Genomic DNA, 18,441 nt, shown 5'->3' on the forward strand with positions numbered 1-18,441 from the left:
AAAAAGGTTGGAGACCCCTGTTTAAAAAGGTTGGAGACCCCGGATTAAATAGGTTGGAGATGATTTAAAAGGTCGGAGACCTCTGATTAAAAAGGTTGGAGATCCCGATTAAAAAGGTTGGAGACCACCGATAAAAAAGGTTGAAGATCCCTGATAAAAACCTTGGAGACCACCGATTAAAAAGGTCGGAGACCCCATTTTTAATGGGTTGCAGATCACCATCTATTCCTGCATACACACTCATTGTAAGCTCTTAAACTTACTTGCACTGAACCTCAACTTTCTGGCAGTCAAACCCGTCGTACAGACACCCAGTGTTGTTGCACTGAGAATCGCATTTGCCATCATTGAAATATTTCCAGCACTGCAGCGACTGGGTGCAGTTCTTCCATGGGTCATTGAAGTTGAGAGAGCAGTCTCCTCCATCCCATCCGCAAGCATGGTTGTTGCAGTTGGCGTTGCAGACTTTGTTGTCAGCCAGCTCAGAGCACTGCTCGTTTTCGCAGATATCGTCATTATCAGGAGGAGTAATATTCTTGCCTAGTCCCCCGGGAAACTCATAATCCAAGATATGGCAGAAGAGCCCGTTAAAGTTTTTTGGACAGAAGCACTGGAAGAAAGGTTCCTCAGCAAAGAACTGGCAGGTTCCTCCATTGTAACAAGGGTGGGAAGCACAAGGACTGATAACAGGGTACTGACATGTGGCGCCAGTATAGCCTTCCGAGCACACGCATTTGGAACTCGTCAGCACCGAAATGCAAGTGCCGCCATTCTGGCAGCGAAGGTTGCTGCAGGTTCGTGAATCATACTCGCAAGTGGCTCCGTCAAACCCCTGCAAAACAACATTTGATTACTTTGTGAAGGTTAAGTTGCCATTTATAGAAAGACTGGAGATGCTTTAGGAGAACCAGGGCAAACAAAACCATTTAAGTAAGAGGCTAAAGACTATAACTGAAAATAAATCTATTCTATAAAAGTGGCCATACACAGAGAGATCCACTAGTTTGGCAACTCTCCCCTATATGCCCACCTTGAGGTGGGCAATATCGGGCTGATCCCTAGGGCCCAAAGATCGGATTATAATGAAAGGAATACGGGCGGTCGGATTGCAGGACCGCATCAACGAACAGATGCGGTCCGTGGTCCAACAGGATTTTTAGCCTTGCCCGATCGACATCTGCCCGACTTTCCTCAGAGGACCCCATAAACGGGCCAATAAGTTGCCGACTCGGTCTGGCGGCAGCTTTCATCTGCCCATGTATGGCCACCTTAAGAGAGGGGCATCCCAGATGAATACAAAGGGTAAGAAAGGATCCACTTACAGGAGGGCATTTGCAAATAAATCCACGTTCTGTATTGCTGGCGACAGCACATGTTCCACCGTTTCGGCAGGGCATTCCCTTACAACCATCCACAACAGATTCACAGCGCCTTCCTGAAAAAGCAATTATCAGCTTTAGGGAATCCATAAGAGATCAAAAGAGCAGGGTCAAGCAGACTAGTAATGAGCCAATACCTGTGAATCCCTGCCGGCACTCACACCGGTAATCATTCACCAGTTGAATGCAGTTCTGGGTGCCACGGGAGTCACAGGGATTAGACAGGCACTCGTTCACATCGCCTTCACAGCGTTCCCCTACAAAGCCTGGAGGGCAGATGCAGTTATAGCCACCCACGCGGTCTATACATTTGCCATTGTTGAAGCATTTGGGTTCCAAGGTGAAGGAGTCGTAGAAGGGCGTGCAATCATCCACATTAATTTCACAGTGCACACCTGCAAAATACAGTTTGTGAAGCATTAAAATAGAAATGGTTCTCTGCTCTGGGGTGTTTTCTTCTTGCACCCAAGTATAAGCCAACCAGAATGAGTGTATGATATGTTCATACCTTGAGTTCCTCTGGGGCAGGAGCATTTGTAGGTGTTAATGAGATCAATACAGGTTCCTCCATTCTGGCACGGGTGGGACAAACACTCATTGATCTCCTCGGAGCAGTTTACTCCATGGTAGCCGGCAACACACTGAAATAAAAATAAAACAATAGACAAATTCAAATAACAGAACACAGATAGGACTTTATTTTGGAAGTGGCACAGGAATGGGATCCTACCTCGCAAGAGTAGCCACCTAAGTAGTCTGTGCATGTGGCACCGTTCTGACAAGGATTCGGCGAGCATTCGTCCACCTGTTCCTCGCAGTAACTGCCTGTGTAGCCAGCCTGACAGCGGCAGAAATGTGTGTTTCCAGTGTCCACACACATGCCAGAATTGCGACACAGATGAACGATATCCACACCTGCAGGAATAGGAGAGAGACATTTTCCCTTAAGCTCTCTTTTAGTACCTTCCAGCGATGTGCCGGTGCCTACATATACATAGAGATCTCAACCTTACCTTGCTGCTTAGCAGCAACCTCGCAGGAGACACTGGGGACATCACAGTAAACACCAGTCCAGCCACTCTTGCACTCACAACGATAAAAGTTGTTTGTCTGCCAGCACTTTCCTCCATTTTTACAGGGAGAAGAGTCACACCAACGCACCAGGTTCTGGGAAAAGATTATAACACAGACACTTTGTATGAAAACAAGCAGCATCAGAAACAGTCTTGAAAAATACAGTATATACATGCTCTAATACTGTTGATATGAACTTTCCCAGAGCTTGCAACTCACTGACAGACACACAAGACAGGCTTACCTGGCAGTTCAGCCCAGTGTATCCTTGCGGACAGGTGCACTTGTATGTCCCGTAACTGTCCTGGCAGGTGCCTCCGTTCAAACAAGGCTTGGAGTCACATTCATTGATATCATGTTGGCAGTAGCTTCCGGTAAATCCAGGTGGGCACTGGCATGTAAACGTATTGATCCCATCAATGCAGGTGCCACCATTAAAGCACGAGCTGCAAAGAAAGATGGAGGAACATCATAAACATTATGAGATTTATATAAGAGTGCAGAATGAATTCAGTTCAAATGTGTGGCTCCTGTTGAGAACCTTCACTGAAGCAAGAAAATATTGGACTAAGACGTAACAATCAGCTGTTTAAAATACCTCTCGGTGCAGTCAGGGGTGTTGCTTTCACAGTGGATGCCACTAAATCCAGGCTGGCAGGTGCATGTGTAGCTGTTTACACAATCAGTGCAGTTGGCTCCATTTTTGCACGGGTTACTGGCACACTCGTTAATGTCCTCTTCGCACTTAGGCCCCCGGAACCCGGCCGGGCAGTTACAGAAAAACATATTAATGCCGTCAGAACAGGATCCTCCATTGTGACAAGGATCTAAAGGGATTGAAATTGGAAACAAGGTTAATTGATATATAAAAAAAACTGCCTGGTATTTTATTCTGTCTATACCCAATTCATTAGAAACTCACTTGGTTGGCAGTCATCAATGTCCATCTCGCAGTTCCGCCCAGTGTAACCAGGTTTGCAGTTGCACTTGTAGCTGCCATTGGTGTTTTGACACGTTGCACCGTTACGGCAAGGGCGATTTACGCATTCATTCATGTCAATCTCACATGTTTGCCCTGGGCAGAGAGAAACGAGACAAAAGCTCCTGTGATACCACTTATGAGGACTAGATATAATTAAGAACACCCAATCTTGTTTGAAGGGAGTCTAAGCCTTGTTCAACCTTCATCACTCTCCACCTATAACCCACAGGGATAACTAGAAGTCTCTAAAGTGGCTATGACTGCCGGAAGACGCACTTACCTTGCCACCCGGGTGGACATTCACAAGAGAAGGTTTCAAAGTCTTCTGATTCTTTACATCTGCCACCATTTTTACAAGGACTGCCTGCACACGGAGCCAAAACTGCCTCACAAATGGCACCTAAAAGGGAAAACAGAGAAGTGTAAATATATCGGTTACCAAACATATTTAGTTACCCTGACCTTATATAGGATGCTCATTGATATTAACTGACAGTATTGAAAGGGAAGTACATAATTTAGCACAACTATGCTATTTTTGGGCTTTTCTCCGTGGCTCTGTTGAAATGGACTCATGGGAAACCCATTTTAAGGCTGAAAGTGAAACTTTTCCACATTCAGCTCTGCTATCAGGTTAAACCAGATTTATAAACAACTGGATGAACAAGGTTTGAGCAGGTTGTGGATCTCTACAGTTACATTATATGAAGAACCATGGACTAGCCCTGTCTCCCCATTAGGCTCCTGTCTCCCAAGTCCCACAATTCCGTCAAGTCTGAGCTGTCATTCACAATAGTTGAAAGGACATACAGTTAAACATTTATTATCCCTGCCTGTCTCGAGCTTTGCGAGGTTGGAGGCATCTACCTGCCAAACAGCTTTGAGCATTCCTATAAAATGAAGCATAGTTTGCATACCCGGCATAACTGCTTATAGTAACATGAAAAAAAAACAAAAAAAAAAACGTTCATCAAGTTCAACCTTGATGGCTTTTAAAGGAGAAAGAAATTTGTTTACCACTTGGGGGTGCCAAATTTTAGGCAGCCCCAAGTGAATGTATTTACTAACCTGAAACCCCGGGCTGGTGCTCCTATCAGCAGAAAACTGCACCGCCCCGGGGTTATTCCAGTGAACACTATGGATCGATCCTCTTCTGGCTTCTTCTTTATTCAAATTTCCCGGGGCAGACGCATTTGCAGTAGAAAAAAGCTGACTTTTTAGTCAAAGTTCGACTTTTCACTCTTTAATGCGCAGCCGCAAGAAGAAAGAAGAAGCCGGAAGAGGATCGCTCCGTGGTGCTTGCTGGAATAAACCCGGGCCGGTGCAGTTTTCTGCTGATAGGAGCACTGGCCTGGGGTTTCAGGTAAGTAAATACATTCACTTCAGGGTGCCTAACATTTGGCACCCCCAAGTGGTAAATTATTTTTCTTCTCCCTTAAGTGCGAAAATGAGCACACTATTCAAAATAATAAAAATTCTATATTACTTGTTTACACCAATGGAATGAAACAAATAGGAAATGTATATATATTATTTCCTAGGCTAGCCATGGGTGCCTTTCAGGATCTCAATCCCCCCCAACGTCACCACTCCTATCTGCTACCATGGAGATTTAGCCAGGGAGGAAATTCCTGCACCATTTCCTGCCATTGTACGGGCTGCCATGTAAATGTCAGGAAGTTGTTAGGCAATAGTCCTATTCCCAGTGAAATCAGCCCTGGGGCCCTCTGTTCCGTTGCCTGCCCAATAAACATGCGCAGAACGGGTCTCCTCCGAGACTCCAATCACACTTTTCTTAGAAAACCAAACAACTTGGTTGTTGATTTTGGAAAAGAATATGGAAATATAAGATCCCTGTATTTTTCTTTCTTTTTTTTTTTTTGTTGTTTCTTGGTCACTGAAACAATATACAGGAATCCCATAAACACATTCCTTAAGTCTCAGATACTCTCGTTTGTTAACATTCTTTTTATTAATAGTGATTTGCGAATTTATTCGCCAGGCGCGAATCCACTGCGAATTTGCGCGATTCACTGCCAGCGAATAAATTCGTGAAACGCCCGCGAAAATTCGCCGGCGTCAAAAAAAACGGGCGCCGGTGTCAAAAACAAGACGCCGGTGCCGTTTCGAGGATTTTTCGCCATTTCGTGTGAAATTCGCAAATTTTTCGGCAAAGCAAACGTCGCAAATTCGCCCATCGCTATTTATTCAAAAATAATATTTGTGGAATCTGAAAAATTTTCTTAACCCGGGCAAAAAGTAGCCATCTCCCTATACTGTATTATCTAAAGGGAAGCAGTGGTCACTCCCATCTATAAGTACTGCAGCCCCACTTACCTGTATAAGGTAACATGCAGTTGCATTTGTAACCAGCAACATCATCAATACACGTTCCATGGTTCAAGCAGGGGTTAGAGGAACATTCGTTGATGTTAGTTTGGCAGTTTGGCCCTGCAAGGAGCAGACAAAAGCCAAATGTGATCAGTCAGTTTGACAGCAAATCTCCAACCCTCCTATATAACTTGTGCACCCAACCACTACACTTCATTTAAACCCCCAACAGACCCCACCGATACAATTGATATTACTCCCACACTATACTGGTATGGTCTACCACTAAACTACTATATTACCCACTCTTTTACTTGTAGGCTCCACCACTATACGTAATCATACCCCTCTACTATACTGTACTACTATACCCATGCCCAACCATCACATTACTGTACATGGGACACCCCACCACTATACGAAGTGTGTGGACCAGTGGGATATACTCGGGATAAGGAGATACCAATGGGCAGTTTCAGGGGCTTAACTACAGAGGAAGCAGACCCTGCAGCTGCAGGGTGGCGAGGCAGTATAAGGGGGCCCCATGGGACCTTAATTAATGAGCAGTTTCAACCTATATTACTAAAACAGGGGCCCCTAAAATTAATTTGCTATGGGGCCCAGTGACATCTAGTTATGCCACTGGGCAGTTGCAGGGAATTTCAGCATGAATGACTGGAGACCCCTTAAAGACCCCATTGTAGCCTATAAAGCTTAGAAAATTTAACAATTTAATAAGATGGTCTCAGGGACTTACCACTAAATCCTGCTTTGCAAGTACAGATATATGCTCCGGTCATGTCTTTGCAGGTACCACCATTCATACACGGGTTGGATTCACACTCATTGTTATTGATGTCACAATTGCTACCGCTCCATCCTGCTTCACAGTCACATTTATACCTGCATAATGGAAATTGAAAAGCAGATTAATTAGATTCATTAATAAGATTCATGTATTCAGTTGGTTCAGGTTCAGTGACCTAAAACAACCGATCAACAATAAGCTCTTTTAACATTCTCTTTGCAGAAAAATTCTATTTATAAAGTGGCTTAAATTTCCTTACCCATTGACTCCATCATGGCACGCCCCGTGGATACATGGATTGCTGTTGCATTCATTTACTTCAGACAGGCACATGTGGTCATGGTAGCCATCTGGGCACACACATGTGAAGCCATTGATCTGGTCTTTGCAAGTCCCTCCATTGCGGCATGGATTGCTGTCACATTCGTTAATGTTAATATTGCACAACTTGCCTAAAAGAGAAAAGGGGGCTGCATATAATAACTGCCAATGTTTGTTTGATTCCATCATCTAGAGAGCCCCAGTTATTTATGTGTGTGTTGTCTTCTTTCCCATAATTCTTATTCTGCACCCAAGTTATCAGGTCTCCATGGGATAAGAGTATAAGAAAGGCAAAAATTTGGGACCCTGTTGAAGACCAGACTACTTTTTCCCTATACTAATATAGGGCAGGTAATTCCTTCTAAGCAGAAAGAACTCCACTGACCACAGGATAAATGATACATTGGTGGGAGGATGGAATACATAAAACAGGACTGCTATGTTCTATCAAAGGAGGGTATTAACCTTCCCTATCCTCAGTGAAACTGGATACTCCTGGTATCTGATGCCATGAAATGATGCAAAGCCAAACTCAGCCCTATTGATTCCAACTCTTACATACAAGTAACACGCTTGAGCAAGCGCCCTTAACTAATTGGAATTGGCCAACTGTACAGTTTGCTGAAAGCCCTCCATGAAAACCGATCTGGGTTCAGCTGAAAGCTTTACGAATATATTCATCTGGAGCGGGAATCTCACCCAGATAAATCAGGGAGGTACTTCCCGAAACTTGTCCTTCTTACCTGTGTAACCAGGCTCGCAGGTGCACTCGTAGCCATCAATCTTGTCAATGCACTTTCCATTATCGCACAGGTTACTGGCACAGTCATCTATATTGGTTTCGCAATTCACCCCTGTAAACAGAAGGATGGAGAGGGGCTGTGATTTATGCTGCCCAGGTGAACAAGGTGCCTAAAATGAAGCCAATATTAAACGCCTACCTGTGGTTCCTTTGGGACAAGTGCATATGTATCCATTCTCTCGGTCTGTACACTGCCCCCCGTTTAGGCACGGCTTGCTCAGGCACTCATTGATGTCATTATCACACAGACGCCCCGTGTACCCAGGCCGGCACAGGCATGTGAAGGTAGCAATGCCGTCTTTGCAGGTGCCGTAGTGGCACGGATCAGGAATGCATTCATTGATGTCTTGTTCGCAGTGGCGCCCGGTGAAACCTGCCAAGGGGAAGAGACAGAGTGGAGATTAGTGTAATGGAGAAATGAAAAACAAAACCACAGTGTTCTGATGGAAATATCTCATTAGGAAGCAACTCAACAGGAAGAGGTAAAACCTACCACCAGCCATATACCATGATGTTTAAATGTAATATTGGCAGTATAGACCCTATGGTGGCAGCCCTTCACAATAATAAAGCCTAACTTATCTAACCTGGATACATGCAGAGTATGCATTTGTTGGCTTCAGGTACCCAGCTACTGCCAGACATCCAGTTTAGAGAAAATCATTAGTAACCACAGGCATGATGGATAAATGCTGCCCGTTTCTTATGCTTACTCGATGCACCTGCTCTTTGCAGAATCCTCTTCACCCTCACATCAAACAACACACAATAGTTACAGATATAGAGGGTGAGATCAGCTTGGAGAAGGGGGGGGGGGAGGTCAGATTTAAGGAGGACAAAGTGGAACACTGATTATGGTTAATGGACATAACAGCTTTTCATGGCTGGCTGGCACCCACAGAAGCCTGATTGGGGTTTTTCAGCAGTAATCTCTGTGAAAGGCAAAGCTCACAATGGAGTCATTGTCTCCCAGCAAGGCTCATGTCATCCTTTCACTGAGCCTACTGCTTGCATTTCACTCTTAGCAATCACCAATGAAAAAAAAATTCCAAGGCAGTTTCCCGCGTTTTTAACCCCCCTCCCCTCTTGCTGTTTCAGAAAATTAAAGGGATAATTGGAGGGGGGGGGGCTGTGGAATATATTAAAATTCAGTAAGAAGTGGCAACACACTATGTCTTAGGCTGAGGTCTCCAAAATGGAATTTAAGAGGTTAGATGCAGCCCCCTAGCTGATGTTACTGTGCACATTGGCACACTGGGCACCCCTGCACTGGCGGCTGCAGCTCCAAATAGGATAAAACCAACCATTTAAAAAAATGAAAAGATGCGTTACCTTCTGTACATTGGCAGGTGTAAGAATTTGGACCATCCAAGCATTTGGCTCCATTTTTGCACGGAGTGCTGGTACACTCATCAAAGTCATGCTGGCAGAGGTTTCCACTGAAGCCTAGAAAGAGACAAGCCAGGGTTGAAGTGTAATTAGCCTTCTCTTTCTGCCAGTCAGTGGCTGGCAAAGGATCGTGCAAAGGAAAATGTAAAATCTTGTGTTTCCTTCCCAAACAATGTTTTATGAATGTAACCTGTTGCAATAAAACAGTTTTCAAGCCCTGCCCTAGTTTTCCTAGTCTAATCATTGGAGCTTTACTGTCATTACGGACATTACAGAGATAACCCCAGTTAACCTTTTTTTTTTAAAAATTCCGCCACCCATCAGGAAAGCGCTCTGTTGAGTACATACTAACCTCTATTGTTGTTCCCTCTGAATTTCCATTAGGCGAATGAAGATTCTTTTGTCGGGGTCGCAACAAAGAAAAGAAGCCTCTCTGCTGCAGGATTCCCAAGCACAAGAGCATGGGCTCTGCATATTGTTTCTACAGGCAGCTGCCAGTCGAGAGCTTGTCTCAAGAATATGCCTTGTATGTGGAAAGGTGCCTTTTCAACAAGGGTCAGTCTAACTAAGCCTTAGTCAAAGTCTGCCTTGCAGTTAACCCTCTAAGGGGCCTTAGCATTTACCCAGAGGGAGGTTTTCTCTCCATCTGGGGAAAGGTCCCCCTAGAGGTAAATAAGAGGGAAGTGTAAAATAGCAGCTTTCTCTACATCAGAGGTAAATGCTAAGGCCCTCCTAGAGGTAAAGAGGAGGGAAGTGCAATACAGCAGCTTTCTCTCCCTTGGGGGGTAAATGCTAAGGCCCCCTAGAGATAAACCGGAGGGAAGTGTAAATTAGCAGCTTTGGCCCCAAAGCTAACCCTCCTGCTGACCGATATTTCTTGCCTTGGAATTTCCATACCTGTGGGACAGTCGCAGCGGAACTCGTTGATTTTATCAATGCACTTGCCATTATGTAGGCAGGGGTTGCTGGCACATTCATCTATGTTGGTTTCACAGTAAAGGCCTTCGTAACCTGCACAAGAAAAGGACATATTGCTTATAAATCAACAAGGTCTTGCCCTGAGGAGCTGACACTCTTAGCAGTAAGCACAAATTGGCAGCAGTGACATCCCTTTTGGATACAGACCTGGCATACATATACACTGAAACTCTCCAATCTGGTCCAGGCATGTGGCATCATTTTGGCACGGGTTGGAAAGACATTCATTGACATCAATCTCGCAGCGGGGTCCTGCATATCCCTGGGGGCAGTTGCACTGGAAGGAACCCAGGGTGTTGGTACATCTCCCACCATGCTCACATGGATTGGCACCTGTAGTAATGAAGAGAATTAGATCACGTCTGAAGAACACAGACCTTTGGCACTTTAGGAAACATAAGGGAGAAGCATAGCTCACCCAGAGAGCACTCATCCACATCATTGTTGCAAGCAGGACCAGTGTACCCAGGTGGGCAGGTGCAAATGGCTTTCCCGTTGACTGGGTTGGTGTCACAGTTGGAGCCTTCGTTGCAGGGATTGCTGATACAGGCATTATCCAGGTGGCAAAGGAGACCTGAAATAGAATTAAGAGCGAGATTTAGGCGCCACTTGCCATATAAAGTCCTATAATAGGAAGTCTTTCCCGCATCTGACTCCTGTGTTTTCATTATTATTGCTTTGAGGAGGGAGCTATAGCTTTACCTGTCCGGCCGTGTGGGCACTCGCAGTAGAAAGACGCCACGCGATCATGACAGGTGGCACCACTATGGCAGGCGGCGTTGGCACAATCGTCAATGTTCTCGCTGCAGTCCTCTCCGGTCCAGCCGTTGACACAAACACAGTTGTATCCACCGTAGGTGTTGTGGCAGGTTCCCCCATTTTGGCAAGCGTTTGGCATCAGTTGGCATTCGTCCACATCCTCCGTGCAGTATTGGCCTAAAGTCATGTATTGAGGGAAAAGTGAGGGTGGCCTATGGTTTTGTATCAAATAGGGGGGCTGCAGAACAGGACAGGTTCTAAAAACAATAGGACTAAAAACAATAGACATTTTCTAATCCAATATGTTGACCCCAAACTGGATTTGCAAAGGATTAGGGGGTGCAGAGGCGGCTAGCACTGGAATCCTGACGCATGGCTGCTCCTCGTGTATGTGCCTTCTCCATGGGACCTACATTCCCCTGCCTGAGCACTTGGCATCCCACTATACCAACTTGTTTTTGTTCTGCATGACTGGCAAATGGCTTAGAAAAGAAAGGGTAGGAGGTGGATGAATTTGACAGAAGGTTTTGCTTTGCTCTGAAATTTCTTTCCACTAGACCCGAGCATAGTCTTAAAGAGACAGTGTACCTCCCAACACACTCTAGTAGCCTGCTTACCTGTCCAGTCAGGTGGACACTGGCAGTTATAGGTGTTGACTCCATCCACACAGGTCCCACCATTGCGGCAGTTGTTGCTCGGGCAGTCGTCAATGTTCTCTTCACAATTTTGTCCACTAAAGCCTGTAAGAATGACACAATGCGGGTTGGTGGGGTCTCCTGAAAATCCTAGATCAACTTCATGTTTGTGGGCTGAGCCCTGTCCCTTATCAAGTATGCAGATGCATGAAGCACAAAACCCTGTTCGAACATAGAAGGGTAGGGATTGCATTATATAGGGTTACACCGGTGAGTTTAGAAAGGCCATCACTTGTTCAGTAAGGTTGCCGCAGCCAGTTTCTTGGGCAGCCATGTGCCCTGCAGGTTAATAGAATGTGTATCCACAACGGATCTATTCAGCACAAGATTCAGATCCGTGTATGTTTCCTAGACAAGATCTGGTTACCAGGTTAATAATACCTACCTGGATGATTGAATTACCCCTCCATGCCGCCAACAAAATACCCACGTCCAGGGTTTTGCCAAACATAATAGCAGTTTCTTCTCCCGCATTCCTTACACACAAAGGGCGGCAAAGTGCTCCCTGTGAATTTGTTACATTAGGGGCACATGGCAGCCTGGGCTATTAAGCCTGGGAACTCCTAACTGCACCGGCCAATCAAAGAGAGCAGCGCGGTTATATGGGGCAGCTCAAAGTGGTTGTAAAAGCCCTATCTGATAGGAATGCTCTGACGCTGCCGCCAGACGGCTTGAGAAAATCAAGTCCACAAGACCAACCTGAGGCGGGTTACTCATTAATCGACAGATTACCTGCCCACGTGAGGGTATTATAGTCTCCTATAGCCTCCCGCACAACATGCATTTGTCTAAAAGCCGTCACGTTTGCATTCTCGTACAGGTTAGCCCGGAGATTAGCTGGGGGCTGCATTAAGCAGACAGAACTGACAGTTTTTCCAAAGCAAGTGGAGCTCAAAACCTTGAGTTGAATTCAGTGCTAATAAGGCACAGCAGTAGGGCCTCACTTTCTGGCAAGGAAAATCATGTACTAATGAACAGTGAAGCTAAAGAACAGGGCCAGTCTTTATTAACTTTGGGGCCCAATTTGGCTCATTTTGTTGGGTCTCCCTAGACTGGGAGTTGCTGCCAGGCATGACACTGTGTGGTCCCCATGCTTTTCATTAGGGGGGGAAGCTTTTCCCTTGTACACACTGCTTACTGCCATGCCTTGAACATACTTCAACCTCCTTTCAAACCAGGAAGTGGAAGAAAACTCTTCCTTCAAGCATGTCGTTACACCAAGTAGTATGGTCTCTCTACACACACACACAGGCGCCAACACGCCGCCGTATCACAGCTAGCAGCGTCGGTGAAGCCATTATTCATTCCTACATGCCATTGTTTGAACGACAGTAACTGCACTGCTATCCTCCCTGGCCCCACGCACTCTATGACTCAGGTGTAATGCTCTGCAGGTGAAACATGAGCTGCGGGTATTTATCTAACAACAAACAAGGCCAATCTGTAAAGCGCCAGGTGTTATTTTTTAAACTGCTGGCACCGTATCCAGCTCACTTATCTTATGAACTGGTTTTAACTGCACGCGGGAGAATGTAAATAGGGCAAGGCACAAGCCCAGGGGCGAGGAGCAGTTGAACTGCAAGTGACTATAAATAAGGGCCCTGCATACGGGACAGAGGGGGACATAAAAACCTACAGAAGTATTAATATCCTCCTCTTTTCCTTCCTGGATGTATTTCTCTTTTTTGTGATTATTATAGATCAGTTGCAGGGACTTTTTTTAATGTCCAGATTTGGATACCGAAGACAATGGGAATATTGAGCAATTGCTACGGGCCAATGAGCAAGCAGGATACTCCCATGCCAGTTGTTATATGCAATGTATCAGTGCTTTATTAGTGAAGCAACGTGATGTATTTTATGATAACCTGGCCACTAGAGGGCACTGTTATCTTGGAGCCTTTACATGCAAGTCGTATGGCAGCTCCCATTGACTAAAGGCATTTATTGTGGCGAGTGGCATTTCAATAAAAAACGTCTCATTAAAAGCACCGGTAATAGGGAACGGAGAGATAATGATGCTTGCACTACTCTGCTCTAGCAACGCGTGCAGGCACCAATTAAAGGGCCAGCGCAGCGTGTGGGGCAGGAGGCACCTGCTAAGTAAACTCATAAAAGGCGGAGGATTTTGTATGGTTTCTGATAGGGACTGCAGTGAAGTTAATTGTTGACCAATTTTATACTTTTTATGGCCAGAGTACAAAAGATAGGTGGAAAAATACATATGAGGCAGAACCCAGGATCAGGTGGAGTAATGGTGACAATCTTATAGCTCAACATCTACCTGCTTCAGAGTCAAGGGCTCTACTCCAATGTGGTTGCTAGGTGCCACCAATATGGGAACGCTCATTCACGGTATGGCAGCTCCCAAGCATAAGCCTAAATGACTAGGAATGGCCATTATAGGGTCTGCCCTTTGCCAGTGCTGTAAGTGCAGTGCTCGCTGCATAAGGAGCTCATTTCTAACTCCAGAGGTAAGAGGGAAGAGCAGCTTCCGTTTTGTACCGAGTCAGAACTTCCTGTTGTACAATCGCTTTGTTCGTCTCCTTTAGTCACGATAGGTCCCTTCTCAGAATTAAATATTATCATGAAACCCCTTTCCGCTAACAGCGTTGGCGTTTTCACTAAACCCTGCCTTTTTTCATGTTGCGGAAGGATGATACCTATACTATAACGGACTAGCTCTTTATAATAATAATAACCCAGCCTTATAATTGCACCCATATTACAAATATTATAGGGCCACACTGTGATTCACAGCATTTAAAAATGAACCACCCTTCCCCAGCCCATTGACTCTTTCTACCACAGGCCCCATGTTACACCCCTCACATCTTAATTTAAGGATTCTGTGCTCTCAGGAATTCTGCAATGAGTGGCTTTTCCATCTGCCCGGGGCAAAAGTTCACAGTGAATGGGCACATCCTACTATTGTGGGGAAAACTCGCTATGGAATTGTTGCTTTAATAAAGAGGAGACTTCCTGGGAAAGCACAGGAACGCATACACACAACTGACAGTCAGCAGATCTAGGGTCGCTATGGGGCCTACTATGTGACAATCCATTATAGGAATCAGTATGGCACCTCCCTGTTAAATGTAGAAATACAAATATACAGAAAAAAAAATCAGCACCTGCTCTGAGGCCACTGAGAGTAATATACAACGGGTTGGGGAGCAACATGTTTCTCACAAGCTACTGGTTGGGTATCACTGGTCTAAGGGAATAAATGACACCTCCTCCCATATGTATAAATACAAATATACAGAGAAGAAATGTTCTGGGCACACAATAAGCTATACCCTCATACTGTACTGTCTAAGGGAATTAATATGGCACCTCCCATATGTATAAATACAAATATACAGAGAAGAAATGTTCTGGGCACACAATAAGCTATACCCTCATACTGTACTGTCTAAGGGAATTAATATGGCACCTCCCTCCTCCCATATGTATAAATACAAATATACAAAGAAGGAATGTTCTGGGCTCACGATAAGCTACACCCTCATACTGTCTAAGGCAGGAGTCCCCAACCCATAAGCAACACAAGCAGGAAAAATGTTCCTGGGGCGTGCCAAACAAAGGTTGTGATTGACTATTGGTAGCTCCTATGTGGACTGGCAGACTACAGGAGCCTATGTTTGACAGTACACATGGTTTTTATACAACCAAAACTTGCCTCCAAGCCTGGAAATCAAAAATAAGCACCTGCCCTGAGGCCACTGAGAGCAACGTCCAAGGGGCTGGGGAGCAACATATTGCTCACAATCTACTGGTTGGGTATCACTGGTCTAAAGGTGGCCATACACGGAGAGATCGGCTCATTTGGCGATGTCACCAAACGTGCGGATCTCTCCCCGATATGCCCACCTTGAGATCGGATCCCAACGATGGGTAACGGGCAGTCGGATTGCGGGACCGCATCAATGAACAGATGCGCCACGATCCAACGGGATTTTAAGTCCCGTCCGATCTACATCTGCCCGACTTTCGGCCAGATATCGATCGGGGAAGCCCATCGGAGGGCCCCCCATACAAGGCCAACTTTTATCGGCCCGTGTATGGCCACCTTAAGGGAATAAATATGACACCTCCTCCCATATGTATAAATACAAATATACAGAGAAGGAATGTTCTGTGCACACAATAAACTATACCCTCATACTGTACTATCTTAAGGGAATCAATATGGCACCTCTATGTTTATAAAGAAATAAGAATTGCATGCTGCAAGTTCAGAAAACATAAGACCATGCAGGTACCTGGAAGACAAGTGCAATCATAGGAGGTGTCATCAGTTTGGCGGCAGGTCCCTCCATTCAAGCACGGCGATGGGTTGCAGGGGACATATGGCTCATCACAGTTTCTTCCAGTAAACCTGTTCTGACAGGTGCAGCGGTATGATCCAAACTCATTGATGCACTGGCCGCCATTCTTGCAGGGATTTTGGCTGCACTCATTAATGTCCTGCTTGCAGGTAGCTCCATGGAATCCAGGGGGACACTTGCAGATATACTGGATCTCAAAGGGCAAACACTTCCCACCATTGGCACATGGATTAGAGGCACATGGATCTGCCTGCTGGCACGAATCCCCTGGAATGACAAGAGCCAAGCATCAGGCACAGAGGACAGACTGTTAAAAACGGAACAAATGTGGCATAAGCAGTAAATAGATTTACATACCTGTCCATCCTGGGGGACACCTGCATTTGTATTCAGTCACGCTATTCAAAAGTTCACAGGTTCCTCCATTCCGGCACGGGTTGTTGACGCAGGCGTTATCCACGGGAGTCAGGCACACTTTGTCGGTGAAACCCACGGGGCAGTGGCAGATGAAGTCTATGGCGTTCCCCTGTAGCACAGGCTCGCAGGTTCCAAAGTTCATACACTGATTCTTTATGGTGCAGGGATTGGGGAACTGGCACCTTTCACCGAAATACAAATTACCGCATCTGGTAAAGGAAAAAAAGAGGACAGGGTCAACTACGAGCAGGGATGAGATATTTCACTCAAAACTTGGTCAGAAAATAAAAGCTGCCATTTATATCAAAAGAGGAAACCCCTAGTTGTACCATTTTGTCACGTCAACACAAACGTCACTGCACAACTTCACAAAAGTTATTTCAAAATAATTAAAAAAACTAAATGCTGATTAAATGAGACAAATGGCATTTCCAGCAGCATTTGTTTATTGGAATCCCAGAGATTTAAGCTACTGCAAATATATTAAAGGGAAACTAAACCTTTGAAATAAGAGTTCAAAGCAAGTTCCCAATAAGCAGGGGCATAGCTACAGAGGAAGCAGACCCTGCGGCTGCAGGGGGGCCCAGGAGGTGTATGGGCCCCATTTCATTTCTTGTTATAAAACAAGTCAACCTCTAGACATTTTGGGGGCCTAAAAAATAGTTTGGTGTGGGGCTCAGTAATATCTAGTTACACCACTGCCAATAAGTAATGTGTGTGGAGTTCCCCTTTAACTCACTATCTGTCCAGTGGGCCATGGGCAATTCCCAGCAGCCACACCTGGATGTAAAAGTCTGGTTCTATTGGATGGGCATGCTCTGGGCATTCCTCCGCACTAGATACAATGTAATTAATACGCACAATTATGCCATAAGCCCTTAATGTAATGCATGAGCTCAATGTACAGAGCATGAAATTGCTTGACAGCAGCCCAAGGAGCTTTAACCTCTTGGGGGGCACTGGAAAAATTGGCAACGGCCTGTCCCAGGATTATCACTCGCTCCCAAGCCCTTTCCCTTGCAGAGGGTTAGCAATAAATTAAAGAGATTAGAAGAGATCTCAGAGTATGCCGCTCCCTGGCGCAGCCAAATAAATGGAGGTTTGGGATCACTGCTTCCGAATCTTCCCAAACCCTAAAGTCAACAGAGCAAAAAAACTAAATAAACAATGAGCGGTTACCTCCCTCCCAGGCAATTACCAAGGCACTGCTACCTTGAGACCTGCCCGCCATTCTCAGGGCATTCCAGCACTCACATACCTGTCCCACTGCCACTTATATAGTGCCAACAATCAGCAGCACTGTACAGAGCTTATACCCAACATTACAATACAAAGGACCAATGAAAAAGTGAAATGTACCAGTATTTTGGGTGTCTCCCTATGATCGGGGCATTATGGAACATTCCTGAAGAGGCTGTTGCAATGTAGGGAATGTGTGTACCTGTGTGTGTGTGTCTGGAGGGGGCAGATAGTCATACATCACTAGACACAAGTAGCCAAACCCAATAGATTATCATCTATCAGGAGACATCAGAAAAACCAGAGGGACATCCAGGCTCAGCCCACCATCTGCTGGCTCAAGCCAAAAGGTTTCAGCCAGTTGGTTAAGGGCTGGGCTACCCTGGGGGGGGGGGGGTTACGGATCTGCCAATAGCTTCTCTAAGATATTAGAGACTCACAAAGCTGGGGAAAAAAGACAAAAGGGAGAGCTTGACATCTGGGGTTGAGTTCCTTTGTGAGCACATCAAGGGAACTCCAGTGACAACTGCCCCTTTTTGTTGGTTTGGGTTTCAGTCGGAGGGGCCACAGGGTGGAGAGGCCTCACACCTACCTAATACCTACCCCTGGGAACAGCCCACAGGAAACAATGGTGCCATATTCCACCCCTTGGCCACAGGCTCCTGCTGTCCCACCCAACAACTAATTGTTTTCCTTAGACAGTACAGTATAAGGAAATAGCTTATTGTGTGCCCAGAACATTCCTTCTCTGTATATTTGTATTGATACATGTGGGAGGAGGGAGATGCCATATTGATTCCCTTAGACAGTACAGTATGAGGGTATAGCTTATTGTGTGCCCAGAACATTTCTTCCTTACATAGTACAAAAAAAAGCCAAAACTAAACATATTTTTAAACGTGTGTGTGTGTTTATCTAAGTACCCAATAAAGT

The 18,441-nt window shown here is 45.4% G+C and overlaps 1 protein-coding gene across 1 annotated transcript in view; it reads right to left on the reverse strand.

The window, feature by feature from the left end:
• Window positions 1–18,441, reverse strand: part of notch1.S (notch 1 receptor S homeolog) — a gene marked incomplete at its 5' end in the record, with an annotated part of 42,735 nt that overhangs the window by 6,274 nt on the left and 18,020 nt on the right. The window contains 23 exon segments of the mRNA NM_001087605.1: window positions 264–832; window positions 1,323–1,435; window positions 1,517–1,774; window positions 1,888–2,020; window positions 2,110–2,294; window positions 2,393–2,546; window positions 2,698–2,899; window positions 3,052–3,280; window positions 3,376–3,528; window positions 3,716–3,835; window positions 5,773–5,886; window positions 6,524–6,669; window positions 6,834–7,026; window positions 7,639–7,749; window positions 7,837–8,070; window positions 9,030–9,143; window positions 9,984–10,097; window positions 10,212–10,397; window positions 10,483–10,638; window positions 10,767–11,000; window positions 11,441–11,563; window positions 15,787–16,119; window positions 16,210–16,478. Coding sequence (NP_001081074.1) covers window positions 264–832; window positions 1,323–1,435; window positions 1,517–1,774; window positions 1,888–2,020; window positions 2,110–2,294; window positions 2,393–2,546; window positions 2,698–2,899; window positions 3,052–3,280; window positions 3,376–3,528; window positions 3,716–3,835; window positions 5,773–5,886; window positions 6,524–6,669; window positions 6,834–7,026; window positions 7,639–7,749; window positions 7,837–8,070; window positions 9,030–9,143; window positions 9,984–10,097; window positions 10,212–10,397; window positions 10,483–10,638; window positions 10,767–11,000; window positions 11,441–11,563; window positions 15,787–16,119; window positions 16,210–16,478 — 4,443 coding nt within the window.

The sequence above is a fragment of the Xenopus laevis genome, chromosome 8S, assembly GCF_017654675.1.
Source record: "Xenopus laevis strain J_2021 chromosome 8S, Xenopus_laevis_v10.1, whole genome shotgun sequence".
In the NCBI taxonomy this organism is placed as follows: domain Eukaryota; kingdom Metazoa; phylum Chordata; class Amphibia; order Anura; family Pipidae; genus Xenopus; species Xenopus laevis.